This window comes from Pyxicephalus adspersus, chromosome 10 (genome assembly GCF_032062135.1).
Source record: "Pyxicephalus adspersus chromosome 10, UCB_Pads_2.0, whole genome shotgun sequence".
Taxonomy (NCBI): Eukaryota; Metazoa; Chordata; class Amphibia; order Anura; family Pyxicephalidae; genus Pyxicephalus; species Pyxicephalus adspersus.
In genome coordinates, this window is record NC_092867.1 from 52,216,643 (window position 1) to 52,240,319 (window position 23,677).

Here is a 23,677-nt window from a genome sequence, read left to right on the forward strand (position 1 = left end):
AGTGTAAAAAATTGCCCAAAGAACTGGGTATGCATATATATAAAGATCCATTTAAATCCATTTCACTTTTCAAAATTTGATAATTATTATTATAAATAAACAGGATTTTTATAGCGCCAACATATTACGCAGCTCTGTACATTAAATAGGGATTGCAAATGACAGACTAATACAGACAGTGATACAGGAGGAGAGAACCCCAAATTCCCCCCTCTGTAATTACAAATTGTGTGATCCAAAGCTAGGAATTTTGTACCTGCTTGAATATAGGTATCTAACCCGGCAAAACGTCTTCCCCCCCAGGTGTGAATATATTGCCAAATCCTAATAAATATGTTTTTAGAGGTCTTCTACATGTAAATGATTAACAATAGCAGGTAATAGATGCAATTAAATTTTTGGACTAATATTTTTTTCTAACTGTCATAGTACCAGAATATTGGCTGTGATAAAGTTGTTCTTATAATATTCAATGGGTTGTCGATGTATTTTTCAATCACAAGGATCTGCCAGTACCCTCCCGTAATGGCATTAAAGACATTATAAACTGTCTTTTTACTTTCCAAAGAAATAGTACAGGTGCTATCAACATTACATTTCAAAAAGACAATCCTATTTACAGAGCTCACTGGCCCTGATAAGGCTGTTCCTAACTTATGTTGGGGTTTCTAGAACTAGAATCCAGATAATAAAATAGCATGAAGAGTGTCAGGGGAATCAGCAGATTAAAGTATTGGAAGTGTGTAAATATATTTTCAAGACAAATCAAGCAGCGTGGAGATTTGGCATTTGTACAAACTCCAAATAGTTTAGTTTGGTCATTTCACTACTTATGTAAAAAATAATAAAGCACTGATAATAATGTTAAAGCCTCTCAAATTCATTAGCTGTCATGTTTAACTATTTGCTGAAGAGTTAAAGGTTTTTTTGAGATTACATTTGGTCTGGCACTTGTGTTGTATTTATTCCCTACATTTTATACTTCTGGAAGTGGTTACTAATTAGTAATTATCTCTTGGACAGAGACTGTATGCTCAGAGCTTTGGTTATCTATCACAAATTATTTGTGCTAGATAAAGAAGGCAGTTGTCTATTATCTGAATCCTCTTAGAACTGCTGCTTTCTGTTTCAATAATTATTGATTACATTACAAAAACAATTTTAACACAAGTATTCCAAACAAGAGTACTTAAATACAACATAAACAAATCAATAAGAAAAAGAAAGGAAAACAAAAGAAAAAAATCCCTCTGACATCCTATGCGCGTCCTCTGATATTGAACAAAGTCAGGTATTGTCAGTCAGGCAATGTCCCATTATAGAACCCAGTTTAATGTCCATAACACGGACAATTGTTGCATGAGGCATGAAGGATGTTATTTGGTAAAAATATTCTTATGAAAATACAGACCTGACCATATGAAAAATGGGAGTAAAAAAAAAAGGAGGGGTCAGGTGGTCCAATTAGGGGGTCAGGCGGTCCAATTAAGGGGGTCAGGCCAGACCTGAAGGGTCACAGCTAACACTGCAAATCCACAACTATAACCAATTAACAGTTAAAGTTAGAGCTTTAGAGTCTGTTAATTATTAGGACCAGTCAAAATTAAATGGCAGATAATTTGTAGAGAATAGGTGCTTTTAATAACATGCGTTCTTGTGCTGTGTACACCTCAGATGATTATTGCCCAAGAGGAATGCTTGTGGTTGTCTCTGGCGAGAATCTGATGTGTACGGTGGTCAGGACTGATCCATGAACAGACGATAAGTAACAGCTTCTATACAAGTCAGGGAAGGGAAGCACAGGTTGCTTGTCCTCTTTTGTCATATAATAGAATGGGTGTTGTGTGTACAGCACTCATCCATTCGTCTGTCAAACTATGTTGCTGGAAATGATCATCAAAGAATGTTTCCATCAATTAAAATTTACTGTGTATGCAGTCTGAGCTTTTCTGTATTCCCTGTAAGGAAGACTGAGAAAAGTGCATGCACCCAGAACCAGTATGCATCTTAGAAAGTCTGATTGAAATCAAAACCTCAAATATGGCTACAGATTTGTACTTCAGAAAGTATTAACGTAATTGGAGCTTCCTAGCAAATTGACTACTAGCATTTGCAAAATTCCACAAAAGCTGTGCATGCACATTCTAAATACAGAATTATCCTTTTCAAAAATGAACAATTCTCCAAAGATGCAGATTCCCATAAGGCAAATGTCCAGGAAAGGCTTCCCTCTGATAAAATAGCAGATGGCTTGGAAAATCCATTTCTACCAATCTATCCCCCCCCAAAAAAAAAAAAAAAAAAAAGAACTGGTCAGGTGATATAGAAGATCATGTACAGATGAAACATTGTTCCTTAATCTGACTAAAGCTGCGTACACACGGCAAATTTTTCTCGCCCGATAATCGGTATCGGCCAATTATCGGGCGAAAATCTGCCGTGTGTACAGTGTACGCAGCTTAACTAACCAGATCAGGTTACCAACCTATGTGTGTGCTCTCTAATCAGTGCCAGATGCCAATAGATAATATAACCAGTAAACATGAACCTAAACGGACATATCTGTTTTGAGAACTGTTATTTAATTTTATGTGTGTGTCTTTTTTGTCTTTTTCTTTAGCACTTGGACGTGCTATTCACTCCCTCTCAAGGATAGGAGAAGAGCTATACTTTGAACCTTTGGATGATGGGGTAAGAAATTCTTAGATCTGAGAACCCCAGTTAAATGCTTGGGAGCAATGTAAGTCTTTCCACAACCTTTAGATGTTGATGAAAGCAGTGTTGCATGTACATTTACGTCTGAATAGATGTTTATCTGTTTGGATGACTGAAAATACCTGCATTTCAAACTGCTGCCCTGATAAGAGGTAAATTGTTGCCTGTTTTGAACGTAATACTTCAGGAGTTTATTATCTGTGCCCCCACTGCATTTACCCCAATCCCTATGCAAATCAATTGTCCTGTAGTGATAAAATGATTGATGGAGGAATCACTAAGTGTAAGCAGGAGGATTGATTAGTATTTACAGTCGGCTGCTTTGTTAATGTTGCTTGCTTGGCATATTATTGTAAGGATGCTAAATACTTTAACCCTATAAAAATATGTATCACCAGTAATAAAAATTACTTTTTTATTATGTTATCAGCTGTGCCTGCGTTCAGTCAACTCATCAAGGTCAGCTTATGCCTGCTTCCTTTTTACGCCCCTCTTCTTTCAAAGTTTTGAGGTCACTGGCGGATCGTGCCACTGCAAGGTCTACATGAAGGTAACTACAGTTAAAAAAAACAAAACAAAAAAAACTGGTAACTACTTACACTATTGATTAATAAGGTCTCATATGTACATTCTGATTTTTGATATCAATGTGACCTGAGTATAGCTTGCCTCCAGGGAAAATAATGAATTGGCAGGGGTTAAGATGTAAGCACTCAAGAACTGATATAGACATCAGAAACACTTGTTGGTATGCATGAACCATTTCAAGGTTCTGTGCTGTCATAAAACTGAAGGTTTTTTTTTTTTTTCGTTTAGTTCACACCTGCTCTGTAATCATGTAATGTTTTTATGATTTAAAGGCTATCTGCTCAGCTACTTTATTAGACACTGACTGCTGTGGTGAGTAAATAAATTCAGCAGGCTTTAGTAACTTGGACATCCGGCAAATTATGAATGACAAGTGTGCCATCAAGAACATTTCCCATTGGCAGTAGTAGTCATGCAGCTTTCATTGTTAATTTCTGCAATCTGGAGTTTTGAAATGAATCCAGGAATCTGGTTGGCATTGGTTACAAAAAATTATTTGTTACCTTTCTTTATCATGCATAGAATAATCCTGTCATGAGCACTTTTGCAATATAGTGTTTTCAGTGTCTATTACAACTATGCATTTGTATTTCAAGTTTCAGTGCCTCCTTACTTTCTTTTCTTATGACAGTCAGTGATTAGTGTCTTCCGCTCTTTACCATCACTCGAGAAGACTGTGGAAAAATGTCTTATAAGCCTGAACACCAACAGTAGTCGTTTGGTGATCCAGCTGTTTTGCAAATACGGTGAGTATCCCTTTATCTATCTATATATATATATATATATATATATATATATATATATATATATATAACTTGAAATTTTTCTTTTTAATGCTTGGTTTATTGATATTTGTGGTTAAGGTATGTCAATTCTGAAACAATTAGGCAGTTTGTGGATTCATGGCTTGATGTGACTTTTCTGTGCTCCTTTCAGCATCTTTTTGATGGAAGTTTTTCCCAAATCCTGATGGGCACAAACTGCCTATGTGGCATGAGTTTTCCCCTTTGCTAAATATCTCTCTCCATAGATACGTCTCCATAATCTCCACCTTACCTTTTTTATTTGGTTATGCAAATGTTAAGTCTGTCCCCCATTTGCATACAACCCATACTGCTTTGAGTCAGATGCCTATTCTCATTGTTGTTTATGTTTTACTTTTGTGGATGCCTGATGCCATTTCCTAAACCAAAGAAAACAACAAAAACACCTAGAAAACCTTTGTCCATAGTCATTTAATATATTTTCATTTCAGTGCCCAGAAACGCCCTACCCCTTTAGTAGATCCCCCTATTTCTTTATCCCTTGTTTTTTTTTTCCTGTAAGAATCAGGTAGGCTAATACTTTGAGTACTTTTCTATATACAAGACCTAGCTTCACCTGAACCTGGGTGAGCAATCATTTGCTGCATACGCTACTTCAGGATCATGGCATTTTTCAAAGTACCTTTTATGATACCACTAGTTCTAATATCAAGATTACTTGGATGCTATTAGTTTATGCACCTTGAAATCCCTGGTTGAGCTTCCCTTTTGGACTCTACTCTAGCCCATAGATCTATGTTACCTTTTTGGGAGTGCTCCTTTTTTTCCCAGCAACCATAAGAGGACGAGTCAAAAGTTATCCACCCCACAGTCAAAACTCTTTCAGATGAGGCAAGTCTGCAGTGGTATGAGGATCTGCCCCCACCCAATAATTCTAGGTTCCTTCTGCCAATATCTGGCTCTGCCACGTGTCTAATGCCTGGGATTTAAATAGAAAAAGCTTTTGTGTTTTCGTCAGGGGAAGGGTTTTCTGTTGCCAAAGGCATGAAGCTTTACATTTCTTCATAAAATAAATTATTAGGGTTCTAGAATTTTTTTTTCACTCTATCCTTTCGGCAACAGCCAAGTATGAACTGGGTAATTAGGTGTCCTGTGACTTTATGTAGAAGCAAGCAGATAAGGGAAAATAGGCACTTCTGAAGATTCTTTTTCTCCATATTTCCTTTCGGGGCACTCAGAGATCCAATAGTCCCACAGATATTTCCTTTCCTATTTACCTTTCAACCTGTCTTTTTTCCTATATAATGGCTTAATTGAAATATTATTCATAAACAGTTTTTATATAGCGCCAACATATTACAATATCAAAAAAAGGCCCTGTTTTATATATGTCAGTCAACAAGTACATCACAGGACTTTAAAAATTTGATAATGAAAGATATTTAGTATGTTAAAAAATTGGAAAAACTTATGGTAAAAATCGATTCATTTCCCACCATCTGTAAAAAAAAAAAAATCACTAAAAAAAGTACTACTAGTTGCAATTGTAGTATTATTTTAGTTAAATGATACTCAACATCGTTTTACTAACTTCCTGTAAACCCATAGTAAGGACACTTCTATCCAGTGCACACAAAAAAAAAAAAATCTGCCTTTTGTAATTTGCAACTTTGCACAGAGTTACTATAAAAATCCTTTCCAGTATGCTTTTTTTGTTTCTACAACTCACTGGTTTTCAAAGATGCCTGTGTGTTGACCAGTCCAAATACTTTTGACTTTTTCAGGTGTAACAAAAACGCACAACCTCTCATATCAGGACTGTGAGTCTCTTCAAGCTTTATACAATACAGATACCTGCCCAAATGTGCTCCGAGCACCAGCTAGGTGAGAAAATTATATTTTAATTGAAAGTCCTTACCACAGAAGTCGGATATTCTTGCAAAACCTCAAATTGCATATTAATAAAATTTTAGGCCCATTTTGATCTATGCATTAATGCGTTAACCGGTGTTTCATTAAAGCCTGTAAAAATAAATAGGCTTGCAATGGACTCTAGTTTTTCTCTTCTGGTGGGCTCAATACCCTAAACATCTCCATTGCAGCCTTTATCTCCTTTGGCAGACTATTCTAATACATGGTTTATTATGGCTGTTGCCTAAATGTCTGCTTAGATGGTGGCTTTTTCGGTGCTCTGTTTCCTCCTGAGCCTTTTTCAAATTGCATTGCAGAGTATATGCCCTTATGATGTTTTTAGCAATCACTTCTTTGAGAAAGATTGGAAAACTGCATCCTGTCCTCAAAAACCATTTTTTTTTGAAATTACTGTTGTTGAAGATTGGATTTTTCTGAGGAGGTATTTTTCCATGTCTTCTCCAGTATGGGTTCTTTTGATATTTTCTTTTGGCGCAGTACTTGTGTTGTAATAACATAGGTCAACAAACATTTTCTTGCCAAACAGAACAAAGTAATTTTATGTTATGTTTGATGCACAGAATCCAAATATGGTATTGGTTTTGCTAGATTGGCTCTAGTTTTTGAAATAATGACCTCAATAATAACCTTATGGAAAACTAATTAAACATGAAAATTAAGCAAGATTAAACTAGATATGCCTACATATACAAAATAAATTTTTGAAATACTTCATGTCATTTTATTCTATAATCAGATCAGAACTAATCACAAAGAAGTCATTGAAAAACTCAGTTTTGTATGATTTCCTTTTATGCTGATGATCAGGACAATCACGCTGAATGCTCAAGCAGTATTCTACCATCATGTGTATCTCCCATCTTCCCTGATAGCTTTCTTCCATCACCTTTATATCTTGATGGAACCTCTCCCCTTCTTCCTCACTGAAATTGCCAAGGTTTTCTGGAAATTTGTGCAAATGGCTATGGAGAAAGTGTACCTTTATGCTCATAGTAGCACCCAAATTTTTAAAGTTTAAGAGCAAGTTTTGTACCAGTTCTTCATAATTCATTCATGTAACTTGTAAAATTTGAATCATTTATTAGTTTTGGAATCTGGGGTCCTTCAAAGATTCCTGTTTTTAATTTTTCAGTACTCAATGCAGGAAAAAAATCTAAATATATTTTTGAAGCAATCACCGTCCTTGTTCAGAGCTCCAACAAATTTCTTCATTAATCCCAACTTTATGTCTAGTGGAGAGAGAATGATTTTCTTCTTTATCAACCATCGTCTAGTTAATGATGCTTGCTGCACCTTTTTTCATGTTTTCCCTTGGCAGCCATGTCATTTTTTTTCCAGTGATCCTGCTTTGCTGTACTATCCCACAAGCAGATGAAACATGGGTACTTTGTGTATCCACTTTGCTGTCCAAGTAGGAAGTTCACCATTTTTAAATCAACACATATGGACCTTTGGTGTCTATATTAGCAAAGCTTTTGTAAGACCATTTTTATATTCTGCAGTAAAACAGATTTCAAACGTCGAGTGGAACTGTCTATGAAAAGCCGCCAGTCTTCTGCTTGGTATTCTGGTACTCCCATATGGGCTAGTAATCCAGGGATGTTACAACAGTGCACAAAGTCTCCATCCTCATTGAAATACATGGTCGGAGTGTCACCTCTCTATAAACTGTTATTTTAACTTTGGGTCTCCGACAGTTATTTTCTTTTAGCCTGGATGCCAAAAGTTCAGTTGCTTGTTTTGACAGACTTAGGTCACATATTAAATCATTGAGCTCTTCTTGGGAGAACTTCTGTTTTGATTAAACACTTTCTTCATATTCACTTTCACTGCTAACTCCTGGATTACACTCCAAACCCTATAATATCCTCCATGTCAGATACAGGAATATTAGGAGGTGTACTGAACACTGGTATGGGAACATTAGCATCATGCAGCACAGGTCGCCTTGCTGATTCCAAATCTGGGTACTCCCTCTTGTTTTTCTTGTAACGATTGAAACCTTTTACATTCACGGCACAAAAATAACAATCATTAGGATGATTTTTGGGCTCTCGCTATACCATAGGTACACCAAATTTCAAACACTTCAGTTTTCCATTTTACCACTGACAAAGACACTCTACACAAGTTTTCCATACCATATGGGGAGCCCAATACTTTCTTGGTCCCCCAGTTTAATACCAAAATATGCAGGATATGCTTCTTTCACAAATTCTGTAATGTTTCTTTTCTGTTTTCGCTTAGAATGTTTACCACAAATGTAGCAAAATAAATTAGGGTAATTTAAACAACATCTTGAAGAACTCCTGTTTCTGTGAAAAAGAAAATGTATGACTAAAAAGAAGGCAAATGAAAGTTTTATGAAAATAATGCTACATTTAATATATAAAATGCAAAACATTGGTGTAAATATATTGAAAAATCTTTTTTTTTTTTTTGAGCTGTGTACTTATTAGAATCACTAAAGAATACTGAACTTCTGTGTGCCTCTTTTCTCTGGGAGAAGTGGGAGAAGCAGACCTCTGAGTTTTGCTAAAGAAAAGTCATGACAATTACATTCTAGGTTTTATTGATAAATGTGCAAATCCTACAACCGTCAAAAGCAGTACTATAAAATGAACAGAGCTTATAGTTATGATACTGAGATTAGTTTGTTTTTGAAATACTTGTAAGGTTGTATATCGATGGCATATAGTTCATATCATAACTGCAATTCTGCCAATACAAATCTATGGAATGCAAAAGAAGCTTTAAACAGTTCAAATAAGAGTTTAATGGACCTGCCCTAAAATTTTTCTTTAATGAAATAATGTAGTATTTTAAACTAATGGCACAAAACTGTATTTGCCGTTGACACAAGCCTGATATAGTTAAAGTTTTATTCTTTAATAATTTGGTCAATTTAAATTCCCATAACTTGTATACCATATAAAACCATAATACCATATTTTCCACAAAGAGATATTCTCCTGAAGCGGCTCATACATTTTAAGTAACTTTTCTGTTAAGTACATTTGAAAGTTTGAAAGTCAAATGGCAAATCAGTGACCAGTGAAAAGTTTGTAGCTGAATAGTTGCCTTAATTATTTTAAAATCAGGATTTTAATTTGATGACCATTGTTAATAATGTGAGAATGAAAAAAAATAATAGCTTGTGGGAATTTTTAGTTTCAAATAAATTATGTCAACAGAAATAAATGGATCAGGTGATGGATGCAGTTTTTCTTTTTATCTTACCATTTATAATTTACTAGTGACTCTTTTTTTCTTTAGGCTGCTTTCAGATGCTGTTGTGCATTTTCCATTGACACTTTCAGAGGTGACACTGATGGCCAGTCCTGGAAAGGTTATACTTAAGAACTATGTTGAGGATGAAGTAGGTAGGTTCAGTGGTAGTTCATTGGTAAGTGCATTTGTAACTACTTACACCCTTTCTCTACTCCCTCACTATTTTGCTAATACCATAGATATGGAGTCATTAAACACACATAACCTCCCACATTGGCATGAACTCTGAACTCTTGAAACTCTATAAAGGGGCAAAAAAAGGCTGTTCATCAGGTAATTTTATGTACACAATCGTGTCGTTTAGCTAAAAAGATGGGCCACTTACTATTAAATTGATTGAAATATAGTGTGTTTTCTGCAGATTTTTGCAGTCCTAGACAAAACCAATCATGGGGGAAAGGGATGGTCATAAGGATTCCACCAGTCCGAGTTTTTTTTGGTTCACCTGTTAGTAGTTGATCAGATCTGCTATTCTTCATTGTTATGTGTTGAAACTTGCCAACAGCTGCAAAAGAAGGCACCACAAGGAATGTGGCCATGCCATTTGATGTCTGCCTTGTAGTGCTGGAGCCAGCCAATGTGATTTGGGTACTGACCAGTTTACCTGAAAGGACAAATTCACTGTAAGATACAAGTTTTCAAATATGGCTTGTCCTTTTTCTTGGACAAGCCATATTTGCCATATGAGCCATATGAGGTGTCGGTTAACAGCCAGAGAGGGAGCTGGTATGCACCTCTGGTAAACCATGTCCACCCATGCAATTATCGGTGTCTAGTAGGCTGTGGTGCCTTCCACCCGACCTTAAGTTGTATTACTGCGCATGCACAGTTGTTTTGATGAGGTTATTAAGGATTTACCTCCGGCCTCCTGGAAGGGGGGATTCCTTATTAAGTCTGATGTTTGTGAAGGGGCTGTATAAAGGGTAAGGAAAAGTATGAGATACGCTTGTCCCCTCTCCTCCTGAGACCGCCCACATCTTCGGGCTTCACCCACGATCGCCAGGGTATGGCCTGATTGGTATGTGGGCCCTGGTCACCCAGGAAATCGGTGACCAAATGAGTGACGATGATGGGGTCAGGCTAAATTGCAGCTTTAGTTTCCAGTTGTAACAAGGCTTTGTCATTGTCACCCCCTCTAGATTTTGGGGGGATGCCTTGTAATGCAAAGAATTTGATGACAGAGTCATCAAATTGGGGGGTGGATCTAACATGATAACTAATAGAAGTTATTGTTTTGCCTGTGTTGACGGAGTAAAATATGTTCGTAAGTACGCAAAATGCTCTCTTGGTTTTTACTTTATCTTAGCCCTCAAAATATTATCATTTTAATTCTAGATAAAACAAAGATTTGATTACTCTGCCTTTCTACTCAATTCAAAACGCAAGTAACCATAATAGGTTCTTGTTACAGTAGTAATGTATTCTTTCCCTTCCCTTCCCCTCTCCTTAAATTTCGAACCCTCCTATTTGAAGCGATTGACCTATCATAGTCTCTTCCTTTTTAGACACTACTATCATAAAACTGTAGTCGGACCAAAATCCAGAAATCCTGGAGGCAATATACTTTGCATACTTTCCTCCTATATCCTCCTCATAAAAAATATAAAAGAATTTGGGGTACTTACCTTACCCTCTATGATTACTAAGTACTTTTAACTTAATAATAAGGACAACATTACTAAGTACAACTGTCCTGCAGCATAGTTACTTGTTTATGTCAATCTCTCCCTTTAGACAAGATATATAAAAACGTATAACCTCCTTTGCATGCAATATTTTAAAGTCATCACGTTTTGTACCTCCATTGTTCATTAAAGGACACTACCTAGCAAGTAAGTGATCCTAACAATTCTATGTTTGTAACCAAGTGAACATTAGAATTATGCATGAACACAGTTAATCTGATTCACCACACAAGAATAGTGTAGAAAACTTACTAAATATACACTTTCTAATGAAGTGTTTGATACCCTTATTGTACAAGGTCAAATTATAGATCCATCATACTCTGACTCAAACTACAAAATTACCTCACTAAACATGATATATATAATTGCTCATTTTATTTGTTTTTCCTTATCAATAATATGTATTATATGTATATATAACATGTATTGTATGATTTGTATGTTCAGGAGTGAAAACATTTTAAAAATAAGTTAAAATATATGTATTGTTTATTGCATGTTTTACCACATCTGTTAATTAAAATAGATGGTTTTATACCAGTCTCCAAATAATCCCCTAGGGAAGCCAGATAGCGAAACGCATTGGAGTAATTAGACATTGAGTTCAAGACTCTAACTCACATTGTACATTGAAATACACTCATTTGTAAGCACAGGTAGACATTGTATAGCACAGAATACTCAATTTGTCATTAAAACACAATTTATTTTGTAGTGTTGCCACTTAAAAAGCCTCCTCTTTTTCCTCTTTTTATTTGGAAAGTTATTCAGATTTGTTTTTCCTTAGGACAGCTGCAAACTAGGCTTGTGGCTAATGACATTTAAAGCGACCATTTAAAAAAAAAAATACATTGAGCGAAAATTATGGCATAAAGATGTTTTGTGTAAATTTGGCATCCCTTTCTATGGTCTAAGTGTGCTTACTGTTCATAGGCATGTTCATTGAGGCATTATGGGTGGAGTTGAATGTGGGGTTGAATAACACACAATTAATATTTGGAGTCTGCTATAGGCCCCTCAGTGCAAAGGGAGAAATTGAGAATTAACTACTAGCACAGATAGAAAAAGCAGCAAAAACTGGAAAGGTTTTAATCATGGGAGATTTCAACTACCCGGGCAGTGACTGGAGTAATGGCACTACAGGAACAGCAAAAGGGACGAAATTTATGAATTTAATGATATTCTGCTGGACCTAGTTCTTTCTAACAATGCAGAGCTTATAACCAATTTGCATATAACAGAGAACCTGGGTAGCAGTGACCATAATATGATTTCATTTAATCTAAGTTGTAAACAGGAAGCAAAAACAGAAAAGAAAAACATTAAATTAAGAGAGCAAATTTTCCATGGTTAAGGGCGGCTCTCTGTGACTTGGACTGGGAGACAATATTGTCCTCAAAGATCACAGAACAGAAATTGTTATTATTACACAGTATTTATATAGTGCCATTATATTATGCAGCTCTGTACAAAGTCATGTCACTAGCTATACCTCAGAGGGGCTCACAATCTAATGTCCCAACTATAGTCATATGTCATTAACACAGGCTAAGGAGAAATTTGGGGGGAAACCAATTAACTTAGCTGCATGTTTTTGGAATGTGGGAGGAAACCGAAGCACCTGGAGGAAACCCACGAAAAAAGCAGGAGAACCTGCAAACTCCATGCAGATAGTGTCCTGGCCGAGATTCGAACCTGGGTTCTGGTGCTGCAAAGGCCAGAATGCTACTCCGGAGCCACTGAACACAAATGGGAATGTTTCACGTCTGTTCAACACAAGCACACTGAAAAAATATATTCCAATGGGTAATAATTTTAAGAGGTTAAAATTAAAACCTATGTGGCTCACAGCTGATGTTAAAAAAGCCATAAAGAACAAGAAAAGGGCATTCCAAAAATCTAAGTTTGATAAAGAACTACATAGAGGAGTTTCTGCTACAAAATAATACTATATGTGATAGTCAGCATGGCTTCAAGAAAGACGGAAGTTGTGAAACAAATTTACTCTCTTTTTATGGAAAAGTAAGTAAACAGGTAGACGGTGGAATAGCAGTTGATATAGTGTACTTGGACTTTTCTAAAGCATTTGTCGTAGTACCCCACAGACGGTTATTATGCAAGTTAGGGTCAATAGATTTGAAAAAGTCAATCTGGTAAATGGATAGAGAACTGGCTTAAGGACCGCATCCAGACAATGGTGATTAATGATTCATACTCTGGATGGTCTAAGGTTATTAGTGGTGTACCCCAGGGTTCAGTGTTGCGACCTTTTACTGTTTAACATCTTTAAAAATGATACTGACTTTGGGATTAAAAGTACCATTTCTAGGTTTGCAGATGACACGTATGTAATGGAATTCCATACAGGATGTCTATAATCTACAAGCAGACCTGAATGTACTGTTTGATTTGGCGGCCAGGTGGCAAATGACATTTAATATAGATAAATGTAAAGTTTTGCACTTGGGGGCTAACTATTGGGGGAATACAGTTGGGGGGTCAGAAATGGAAAAGGTTCTGGGCGTTCTGGTAGATCATAGACTTGCAATATCAAAAGCTAGCAAAATACGTTCTTGTATTAAAAGAGGAATAGACTGCAGAGATGGAGACATAATCCTGCCCAAAGCATTGGTCAGACCACATCTGGAATATGCAGTCCAGAGTGCAGAGAAGTGTAACTAAACTAATAAAAGGAATGGAGGAGCTCGGCTATGAGGAAAGATTAGCTGAACTGAATCTATTCTCTATTGAGAAGAGACATTTAAGGGGGGATAGGATCACCTTTTATGGGGGGATAGGATCACCTTTTAAAGCTAGATGTTTTTCTGGAAGCACAGAATATAATGGGGGAATATAACTGCCTTTTAAAATAAACTCTACCGCGCACAGAAGTTAAGACCAAGTTTTTATTGTTGGTAGATCATTTTGACTTGACCATTTTAAAAGTATCCTGCAAGCCAAAAAAGTGTGTGCACCCCTGGTTTGGATACGCTTTAATTTTAGGGTTTTAAGGTTAGGGCAACATCACCTAAAATCTACTTCCTTTTAAAGGTAACCTATCCCCTGAAAACAAAACTATACCAAAAGCATATGAGTTGAAACTACAAGGAGGCAGCATGTCCCTGCGTCTTGATAAAATTAACCCTCCAGTACATATTAACATCTCTAAAACGGCTATGTCCAGTGGAAGTTCCATCTTGGTCTTTATTGTGAGTGTCCAGCATTCCTTTATACCCTTATGTTTGTTTTTCACTCTTTTTTGGTTACGTGTTCCCTTTTTAAAGTGTTATCAGAAGTTTATTTATTATTAATAAAGGAATGATGTCAGTCCAACCCACTGCAGCCAGTACATTTCTAGCTGTAAATAACAGGAAAAGAGAAAACCCAGCTGTGTTCTATAAAGAGCTCAATTTATTTAACGTTTTGATATACGGCCTACAATATATAAGGCCTTCTGTGTAACTTTTACAATTGTAGCATTCCTCCTCTGTATTTTTCTTTAGATCCTAACAAGGCAATGCTGACAGAGTTGTCCCTAAGCAGGGAGGAATTCCTAGAGTATCAGCTCCAAAAACTGGATCCAATCACATTTTGCTTGCGTGAATTCAGGGTAAGGATAACTTCAAATATTTTCACACTGTTTATTGTGAAGTCCCATAACTCCTATTTGCCACTTAACTTTTCAGTTCAGGTAGACTTTGATAATTAGACCTGTTGGTTTAAATGCAAACTCTCTACCCCAACATCAGCTGTCCATAAGGGCTGGTCATGTCACTTGGAGCATGCAGTTTTGCACTCACAAAAATGCCCACTGATTTAGTGAGGGTGAACTTAGGGCGAAGATTAAGGTATTCTGGCTGCTTGGTATGAAAACTTACCCTAAATAGTCATTTGCATTATATTTAGGCAATCTTGCAAATAGGTCCAGAGTAGAAGGGAATTTGAATGGCACAGAGTGATCAGAAGGGGACAATCAATGGCACATGAGTGATCAGAAGGGGAATACCGGTATGAATGGCGCATGAGTAATCAGAAGGGGAATAATCTTTCAGAATCTTTTTTCAGAAAAATACGGTATATAGTACCAACATATTATGCATCGCTATACACTGTGTTTTTTACCAGGTTCTCCTTGGCAATGTGACAGCAGTCCTAAACACAATGTGATTAAAGGCCAGAGCCATCAGTCTGAAGAATAGGTTAGAGGGAGGTAGGAAGGAGGGGGCTGTTAAAATTTAAATATACCCTTTTGTAACTTGTAACCTCTGCCACACTGTACAAACAGGTGACCACCTATTTCTTGATTCAACAATGTATCTTCTTGGCAAAGAGATTAGTGTTTCCTTAGCACAGGGATTGTTGATCTACAAATTAATTTTTCCTTGGAGCATATTCAAGTTTGAAAATATACTGTACAAGGATGAAGACACTGTCCAACGGTCCTATTGCTAGCAGAACCACACTAAACTGAAATATATTTGGAGCAGAGCCTTCATCTGTCCAAATGTATATAAACACTTATGCACTCTGTTGCAGAAAATTTAACTTTGTTGTGTTTTTTTCTTCTCCCTTAGGGTCTTCTGGGTTTTGCAGAGTCCAGTGGCCTCCCCATCTCGATTCATTTTGATTGTGCTGGCTGGTGAGTCTTTACACATATGTGATAAAAATATGGTAGTTGCTTTTGTTGTACTAGAGATTATCTTTCTTCACCTCGGTTTAGTTATTGTCCTGAAACAAGTACTTGTCTAGAGGGTATCAAGACTAGTGTTGGTCGAATATCTCACTATTCGTTTTGAAAGCTATTTGATCGAATAGAGGAATATTGTTCGGGTGATCAAATGCCAAATTCGAACACCATTAATGTGACTTGTCCCCATTTAACCTCAAGAGCCGGGAATCGCACATTGTTCTCAATGAACGCTTGAGCTGTCACCAGGGTTTACCTTTCCTCAGCCAATCACAGAGCACTAGAGGTGATGAATGGGGAGACTTGTCCCCATTTAACCTCTAGTGCCCGGGGATACAACACTGACAGGAGGATTCCCACAGCTGTGCAGTTATAACTCCTGTTGGAGCTTTCATAGTTACATAGTAGGTTAAGTTGAAAAAAGACATAAGTCCATCAGGTTCAACCACTAGGAAAATAAACATATCCCAGATTTAAAACCCTATAAGACATAGTTGGTCCAGAGGAAGGCAAACAAAAACCCTGTTACAATTTGCTTCAACAGGGGAAAAAAATTCCTTCCTGATTCCATAAGGCAATCAGATGTTGCCTGGATCAACAGTCACTGTTATTTTTACTTTAAAGCCTTAATACCCAGTTATATTCTGTGCTTCTAGAAAAGCATCCAGCCTTTTCTTAAAGCAATCTATAGTAGTTGCTGAAACTACTTCCTGAGGGAGCTGATTTCCACATTTTCACACACCTTAGAATCCCTTTCTTATCTAGAGCTTAAACTTCTTTTCCTCCAGACGCAAAGAGTGCCCTCTTGTTCTTTGTAATAATCTCAAAGTAAATATTGAGGAAGCAAGTTTTCTAAATGGACTATATTTATACAGGGTGATCATATCCCCCCTTAAATGTCGCCTAATCGCTCCTCATCATAAATCATAATCATTGAAATCGTAGGTTCCCAACATTTTTGGGTCAGAGCCTACTTTTTCAAGGAGTAATTCGATAGCGCCCCCCTTGGATGAACATAAATATTGTAACAAGGGCAGATTTCATGTTTATTTTATTAGAAGATCTTAACAATTGGTGTATTACTCAAAATATAATTAGGAAATATATATATTAAAAAATGAATATAATATTTTTAGTCATATGAGCTTGGTGGCAAGTGGCCAGCTATGTGTAACAGGCACCCCGCCAGTTGCTCAGTCCCCCACACAGCAGCTTCTGCATATTTGACTCCAAGCGGCAGTGAGTGGTACCATGGCACTAGGAAGGGGTAACCGCAGTGCCACCTCACCGCCAGTCTGAACGGAGCCTTAAAGTTTGGTGAAATTTATATTTGAGGCACCACAGCGCACAATTGGCTGTACCCTAATACTCAACGCCATAGAAGTGGCCCTTGGGGGTCCCTAATAATCAAACTCTATTTGGGGACCCAAACTGTGAGATTGGCACTTTCTTGTTTTGTTTAGGGACCTGAAATTAGGTTTAGTATCAGCTCTCGGGGTCCCCTGTGTACTCTGAAAATTTCATGTTTGTAGAACAATCGGTGTGGGAGATATGAAGGTTTATACATTGGTGTAATGATAGCATCATGGACACAGACACGGCTCTGATGCTGCTGGTGTAGGAGCGGGGGAATTATTTCACGGTACAAGGTGGGTGGCCAGCAGCCATAGCTGATCTCAGGTCTATAGAACATGCCCACTCTCGGGGAGAAGGACTGAAGCAAAATCCCATTTAAAAAGATAGGAGATGTGCACGCAGACAGAACAGAAACAGCTGATTGTGACATTATTGTACACGCCCAATCAGCTGGTAGTACAAAATCCGAGGATAGGATTATCGCATGGGACACCGGTCTATCCTGCCCCCACAGTGCACTATATGCCAGGGCTGTGGATCTAACGGAGGAGGAATAGCTGGGCAGCACACGGGGGCAGAGATGCCTGTGCGTATTGCCCAAGGGGTTGTCCTCCGCGCCCCCTTAATTTGCCTTTGGCGAGAAATGCCCCTTACTTGTCTTCAGCGCTCACCAGGGGGCAGTATCGCCCCTATTGGGACTCTGGTTTAAATCTTTATTTTTCATTTCACTTTACACAAGATTGCAGTTTAAGCTGTTCAGATGGTAATGCTATAAGTAGTCTGTATTATACTGAACTAACAAAATGTTTGTTTCTTGACCTTATACTGAATTAAAAACACCATTCTAAATTAGAAGTTTTCTAGTCACTGTCACGCATATAGTATACATTGTGTTTTATACTTTATTATAAGCAAGGGGGTAAGGGCATAACATCCATCTAAGCAACCATCAGCTTTGGCTGCACCTGGGAATTCTAGGGATAACCTAAAACTGGCCTTCAGTTACTTATAAATACAATGTCCATAAGCATGTTTTGGTAATGGTGAGCCAGAGAGTGCTGTCCAGGATGGACCCACTTTCACCATCTTTATTTTGCTTGGTCTATGAAGACTCATTCATTAAATAGGCCTGTTCGACCAAGCATCTGGACTACCTAATTTAAGTTTAGCCGTAAGTTTTGAGGTATGGAGGCATGTTGATAATAGGACAGGACCCAATCTCGCCAGTTTTTTTTTTTTTTTTGTTTTTGCCAGTGTCAAATTCTTCTGTAGGTGTCAAGTCTTACACAAAAGTAACATATGACTTCCCGTATTCATTATAAAAGACTCCAATTAGACCTGGAAGATTTGCACAAGGGAATGTTGAGGGAATGTCTGATTCTCTGTTTGTACTGTTTTCATCCTGTAATGACCACTTTTTGTTTTTTTTTGTTTTTTTTTTTGTTACTTATGTTTCCCAGTCCTGCAGTATTCAGTGTGGACGATACAGTTCTTGAAGCACATTTTGTCCTCGCCACCTTATCAGATACAGATCTTGCCTCACAGTCCCAGAACTATGGGTAAATGTTTACCTTTGCCATAAACTTGTGTTTCTTGCCTGCATTGTGTAGTAGGTAACCCTTTCCCCTATTTCTGTTAACCTCCCTCTGTTATTACCCCTCTGTCAGGTAAAGGATTAGAATCTCTGTTTGGTTTTTATTACTTACTGTGCTCCGGTTGGGAGAAATTTCCATCCCTTCCTAAAACTCTGTGATTTGGTATGTTGGGTTATCCTGAATGTTACTGTTTAGGTAATGTGGTCACAGGGTAAACACATACATAAAAAGAACCGTGACTAGGGCCTGAGAATTGCAACATAAGCATGTGTCACAAGTTTATTATCAAGGTTTTTATAGTATGGCGTTTTCTCTCCAGTGTTACTGCTTAGTGCCAGCTACTATAATAGTCCAACAATACACCTGCACTCTGATAAAGGATAGGCCCTGTAACAGTTTGAAAAGCTTGTGACTTGTTGGTAAAAACATTTTTGGTCAGCGATTGCTGCAGAGGCATGGCGTGCCTTGTGGTGCTTGGCCCATCCCAGCAGAGGGTTAAGCGTAAGCAAATTTCTCCTCATGACTATCACATAAGGGAAATGTCAAGAATTTCATGCTGGTAAATACTTAAAATTCATCTGTATCTGAGCACTATAGCCAGTCCTTTTACAGTTCCTACCACCTTTACAAAACACATACAACGTGCAAGGGAAGTTCTTAAAACTTCAATAACTGCCCATAAAGTGATTAAATGCACTAGCAATGATATCCAAGTCATGGGAAAATCTTTTTGTTTTTTTTATGAGGATCACTAATTTTAAAAGTAAAAACATAAGCAATCAATAATATAAAACTATCAAGCATAGCTCCACGCCATCACATATTTATTAATATTCTTTTAAATCAGTATTCAGTTTTCATGTCCATTTATCATACATTTCCAACTTTGGGTTTACGTGGTTTATATTTTTTCCTGAGAATGCCACTCTATATATTGTAATCTTTTACACTGGTAAACCATCTGCTATTTTATAAGCTGCGAAGGTTTAAATACTGATAAGAGTGTAATATTTGTCATTTAATCTTACTTGTGGAGTCTGAGGTGTAAGTGATAAGTTAGTAGCAGAGTTCATCCAGGTTAATTTTTGGTTTGAGGGTGGTTGTTGTAAAGTTGGCCAAAATGGGCCTTATAAGTTGGTTTATGGTAATGCTGTCCAAAGCTAATTGCTAAGGTTTTTTAGTTGGGCATACCCTTTCCATGCCCATAGAAATGCTTATTTTGTTTAGGACTGCTGTTTTATTTAGAAATTGTCCATCTTGCAAAATCTTATTAGAGCTGCCTTGCCCAATAATAATGATGATGATTTTCTGGGTGATGACCTGGACTATATGATTGCTATGGAAACTACTCTGGCAGGAGCTTCCTCCCCTCCACATAGCCCAGTCTTCAACAACCGGCCACTCCCAGGTCCCACCCTAGAGGAGCAAGCTGTATCTTCAGGAGATGAAGATGAAGAAGAAAGGGAAGTCCCTGGCACACCTCCTAACAAGAAGGTAAAATCCTGTTTTAGTTTAAAACTAATGAAATAGACTTTTCATGTAGGTAATGGAAACCATTGTAACTAACAGACATTTTTGTATATTACTGAAAAAAATTATGTCTGTGTTCATTTGTTGGCGTTGAGGACGTGGCTTAAAAAGCTCCCAATAACCCCCCTGGCATTCTAATTATATCCATATTTTTATGTCAAAGCTGGTACATTGTTTTGCTTGGAAATTTGTTGTTTAATATTTTAGACCTTTAATTCTTAGAAATAACTTCTAGGTATGATAAGGTGGTTTGAAACACAAATCATAAATTATAATATAATAAATAAATATAAATTATTTTATAAATAAAATTATAAAAAAAATTACCTTTATCAAAAAAAAAATATATATTTTTTTAATTTGTCCAAACAAGAATAAACTTTTGGATTTATTTTTTATAATTTTATCACTGTGATCAATGTTCTAAAACATATCACAATGTAATGTACAATGCTCCTCACTCACCATTTCTGTACCAAAAAACAGAAGCTTCACAGTACAATGCATCTTGTTACTTATAAAGGGGTGCTAACCTTCTTTGTACCCCAAAATCTTTGCAATGGATAATTCCAGAGAAATGTAATTCATGTGACAGATAGCCAAGAGGTACATGTTCTTACTACTACATCTTCAGGTCCCTATATATCCCGGTTCCTTAAAAATTAGGGTTCACAGAAGGTAGGTGGCCAGATATGTGTGACAGGATAGCACAGTATGATAGCTATATTTTTTTTTAATCTTATGATGGTGCAGCAGCAATAAAATTTTAGGAGGAGTTAGCCTCAATAGTCCTCCACTGCATTTTATTATACCTACAGCTCCCCTTTCAGGAGAAATATGAAGTTTAGGGATTATAAGCTGACATTTATATAGCTTACATATTTATAGTTTACATTTCCTTTTCATTTCTGTTAAAAAGAAATTCAGGTTCACAGAAGCTAAGTGGCTATCTATGTGTGACAGGGTAGCACTGTATGACAGGTATAGTTTTTTTGTATCTTGTGATCGTGCCGTGGTGATGACATTTTAGGGGAAGTTAGCCTCAAGAGTCCTGCACTTGCAGTTACATTTCCCTTTTTTTTTTACAGAGAAATTGGGGTTCATAGAGTGTAAGTGGATAGCTATGTGTGACAGGGTAGTATGACATGATGGGTGGAAAATTTTAATTGGGGGGGCAGGTTCCTACTTACATTTCCAGTTGTCAGCATTCCTCTGTTTCACAGAAATTGGGGTTCACAGAAGGAAAGTGGCTAGTGGCTATGTGTAACAGGCACCTCGCTCAGTCCCTCACGCAGCAGAGTCTGCAAATTTGATTTCAGATAGCAGTAAGTGGTACTTGGTGTCTCCCCTAGGTAAGGTTCTTTAGCATGAAAAAAAGGGTTAACTGCATTGCAACCTCACTGACCGTGTGAACAGCTTTGAAGTTTTGTGAACAAACAAGTAGATATTTGGGGCACCCCTGCACAGAGGGAACTGATAGTACCTTAATACTCGTTGTCATGGAAGTGGCCCCTGGGCATCCCTAACATGTAAACTCAATTTGGGCACCCTAGTCTTAAAATAGCCCCTTTTAGTGTGAAAATATCCCTTATTTTTCACTGAAGGAGATATGAAGGTTTATATATTGGGATAATAACAGCTACATGAACACATACACAGCTCTCATGCTGGGGGTGGGATTATCTGACAGTACAAGGTGGGCAGGGAGCAGCCACAGCTGATTGTTGAGGTCTATGGTACAAGCCCACGCTCAGGAAGCTCCCTCTCCTGTTGGTAGCATGATCTTATAGAAAAAGATGGGAGATGCGCAGGCCGACACAGCTGATTGTGACTTCATTGTACAAGCCCAATCAGCTGGTGGGACACATTCCATAGGTAGGGTTATCTCATCAGCGCCCCGTCCCTCGCAAGATAAGGAGCAGAGAGAGAAAAAGGAGAGGGTTGCATGTGTCCGGCAGGCCGTAGGCTGGGCTAGTCTGTAAGTTGTTAAGAAAATGTTACAATAATAAAAAGAAATAGATTGATCTGGTTGAAAAACAATCCATTCTGTTTTATTCAGGTTTATTTTTTTTTTTATCCTTTGTTTTTATAAAGGCAGCGCTGCATGTAAGCTATTTATCTGCATATAAATAGTATTGGAATCCAGATAGGTTTTAGTTGCCCGAGGATGTGTGTAAAGATGAAGAAAAATAGGGGATAAGTCTCAAGGTATCCCAATAGACAGAGGCTGAAGAAAGGAACTATATTTTGAATAAAATACTGTGTAAGAATATTTTTATTACCCAGAACTGCATGTAATGCTTTTTTTTCTATTATTCAGTTTAGGTCTCTGTTCTTTGGGTCCATTCTTCAAAGCTCTGGCCAGGCAGCCCAAGAAGTTCTGGCTGAAGATAGTGATGGTTGATGATACAAAAACAATATTTTATAAGTGAACTTTCATTTATGGGCATCTTCTGCAGCATAAAGTATATGCTTTGGTTACAGTTACCCACTTCTCAATCTTTCTGACCACTCACAAATGTCTAAAATGGATGTGCAATGTCTACCCTACAAAAGAGGAACATTTTATTTTGGTACTATATTATGTGTATTTATATTTAGCTGTATAGGGGGGGGGGGGATTGATGATAGCTCTTCTTGATAATACATAAGTGCTCAGCGTGTTCAACAGAGATCTGGTTCTAAAATGAGTCACAATCGTATGGATTTACAAAGGTTCTTGTGAATCAATCATAGCAAATAATAAATGTTTTTTTAAGACATGATTATAAAAATGGTTTCTTTGTGTTTTCTAACCAAAAGTTTTATTTCAGTTGTAAAATCTGCTGGAACAGCAACTCCCTTGTGTGTTTGTTTTGTTCACTTTTTTGTGTTAATTCTGCTGATTTGCTTTTCATAACTTTTTTTTTTAAGTTGGACCTCTCCTTTCCTTGGAATAGCTGTAGGAGAAGCTAGTTTATATTTATACCCAGTGTCAGACTCCCTGAGCAATTTAAAAAGGACTTATTAGCCCTTCTGACATCTAAAGACATTGTATTTGCCTAAATGCAAATAAAAATGTGGCTATACTGAAAGGTTATGGAAGCTGCCATTGTTGATTCATTGACTCGCAACATAATGTGCTGATATTTGCAGTGTAAGTGATGTCACAATTGACTAAAAACCTAAGCTGCATACTCATTCTGTGTCAGTGATTCAAAAAATATTAAAGCCAAAAGATCAGAATGCCAACCAGGCAAGCAGTATTTTTTAGAACCAGATAAAAAAGTTGCTGCTTGCATAATCTCTATATTTCTGAATTAAAGCCAGGCTTAAAATTCAATAGTTTCAGATTGTAATTCTAAATATCAAGCTTTTCATTTTTTTTTCACAAGACACCCTCAATACTTCTGGTAAACAAGTACCAATGTATATTCACTTAGCTTGAAGTGTTTTAATTGCAGTTTGATTGATCCTGTCTAGCTCACTAGCAGTGGAAATACTAAGGCTAGCTGAAGGTCTTTGCTTGTAAATGCTAAATTTACAATAAAA

At 37.2% G+C, this 23,677-nt stretch overlaps 1 protein-coding gene across 1 annotated transcript; it reads left to right on the forward strand.

Moving 5' to 3' along the window:
* The first annotated feature begins 2,550 nt into the window (after nucleotides 1-2,550).
* Nucleotides 2,551-22,920, forward strand: RAD9A (RAD9 checkpoint clamp component A). The gene is made up of 10 exons (XM_072425216.1): nucleotides 2,551-2,691; nucleotides 3,146-3,265; nucleotides 3,935-4,049; nucleotides 5,852-5,951; nucleotides 9,276-9,382; nucleotides 14,482-14,588; nucleotides 15,553-15,617; nucleotides 18,482-18,580; nucleotides 19,891-20,110; nucleotides 22,467-22,920. Exons 1-10 carry the CDS (start codon nucleotides 2,590-2,592, stop codon nucleotides 22,548-22,550), a joined length of 1,119 nt encoding a protein of 372 aa, XP_072281317.1. The 5' UTR covers nucleotides 2,551-2,589; the 3' UTR covers nucleotides 22,551-22,920.
* Nucleotides 22,921-23,677: the final 757 nt, after the last annotated feature.

Excerpts from the sequence above, each read along its gene's own strand:
- RAD9A (XM_072425216.1), top strand. The coding sequence starts at position 2,590 with ATGTGTGTGTCTTTTTTGTCTTTTTCTTTAGCACTTGGACGTGCTATT. Across the intron at positions 9,383-14,481 it reads CTATGTTGAGGATGAAGTAG|ATCCTAACAAGGCAATGCTG; the intron begins GTAGGTTCAGTG and ends ATTTTTCTTTAG. Across the intron at positions 20,111-22,466 it reads GCACACCTCCTAACAAGAAG|TTTAGGTCTCTGTTCTTTGG; the intron begins GTAAAATCCTGT and ends TCTATTATTCAG.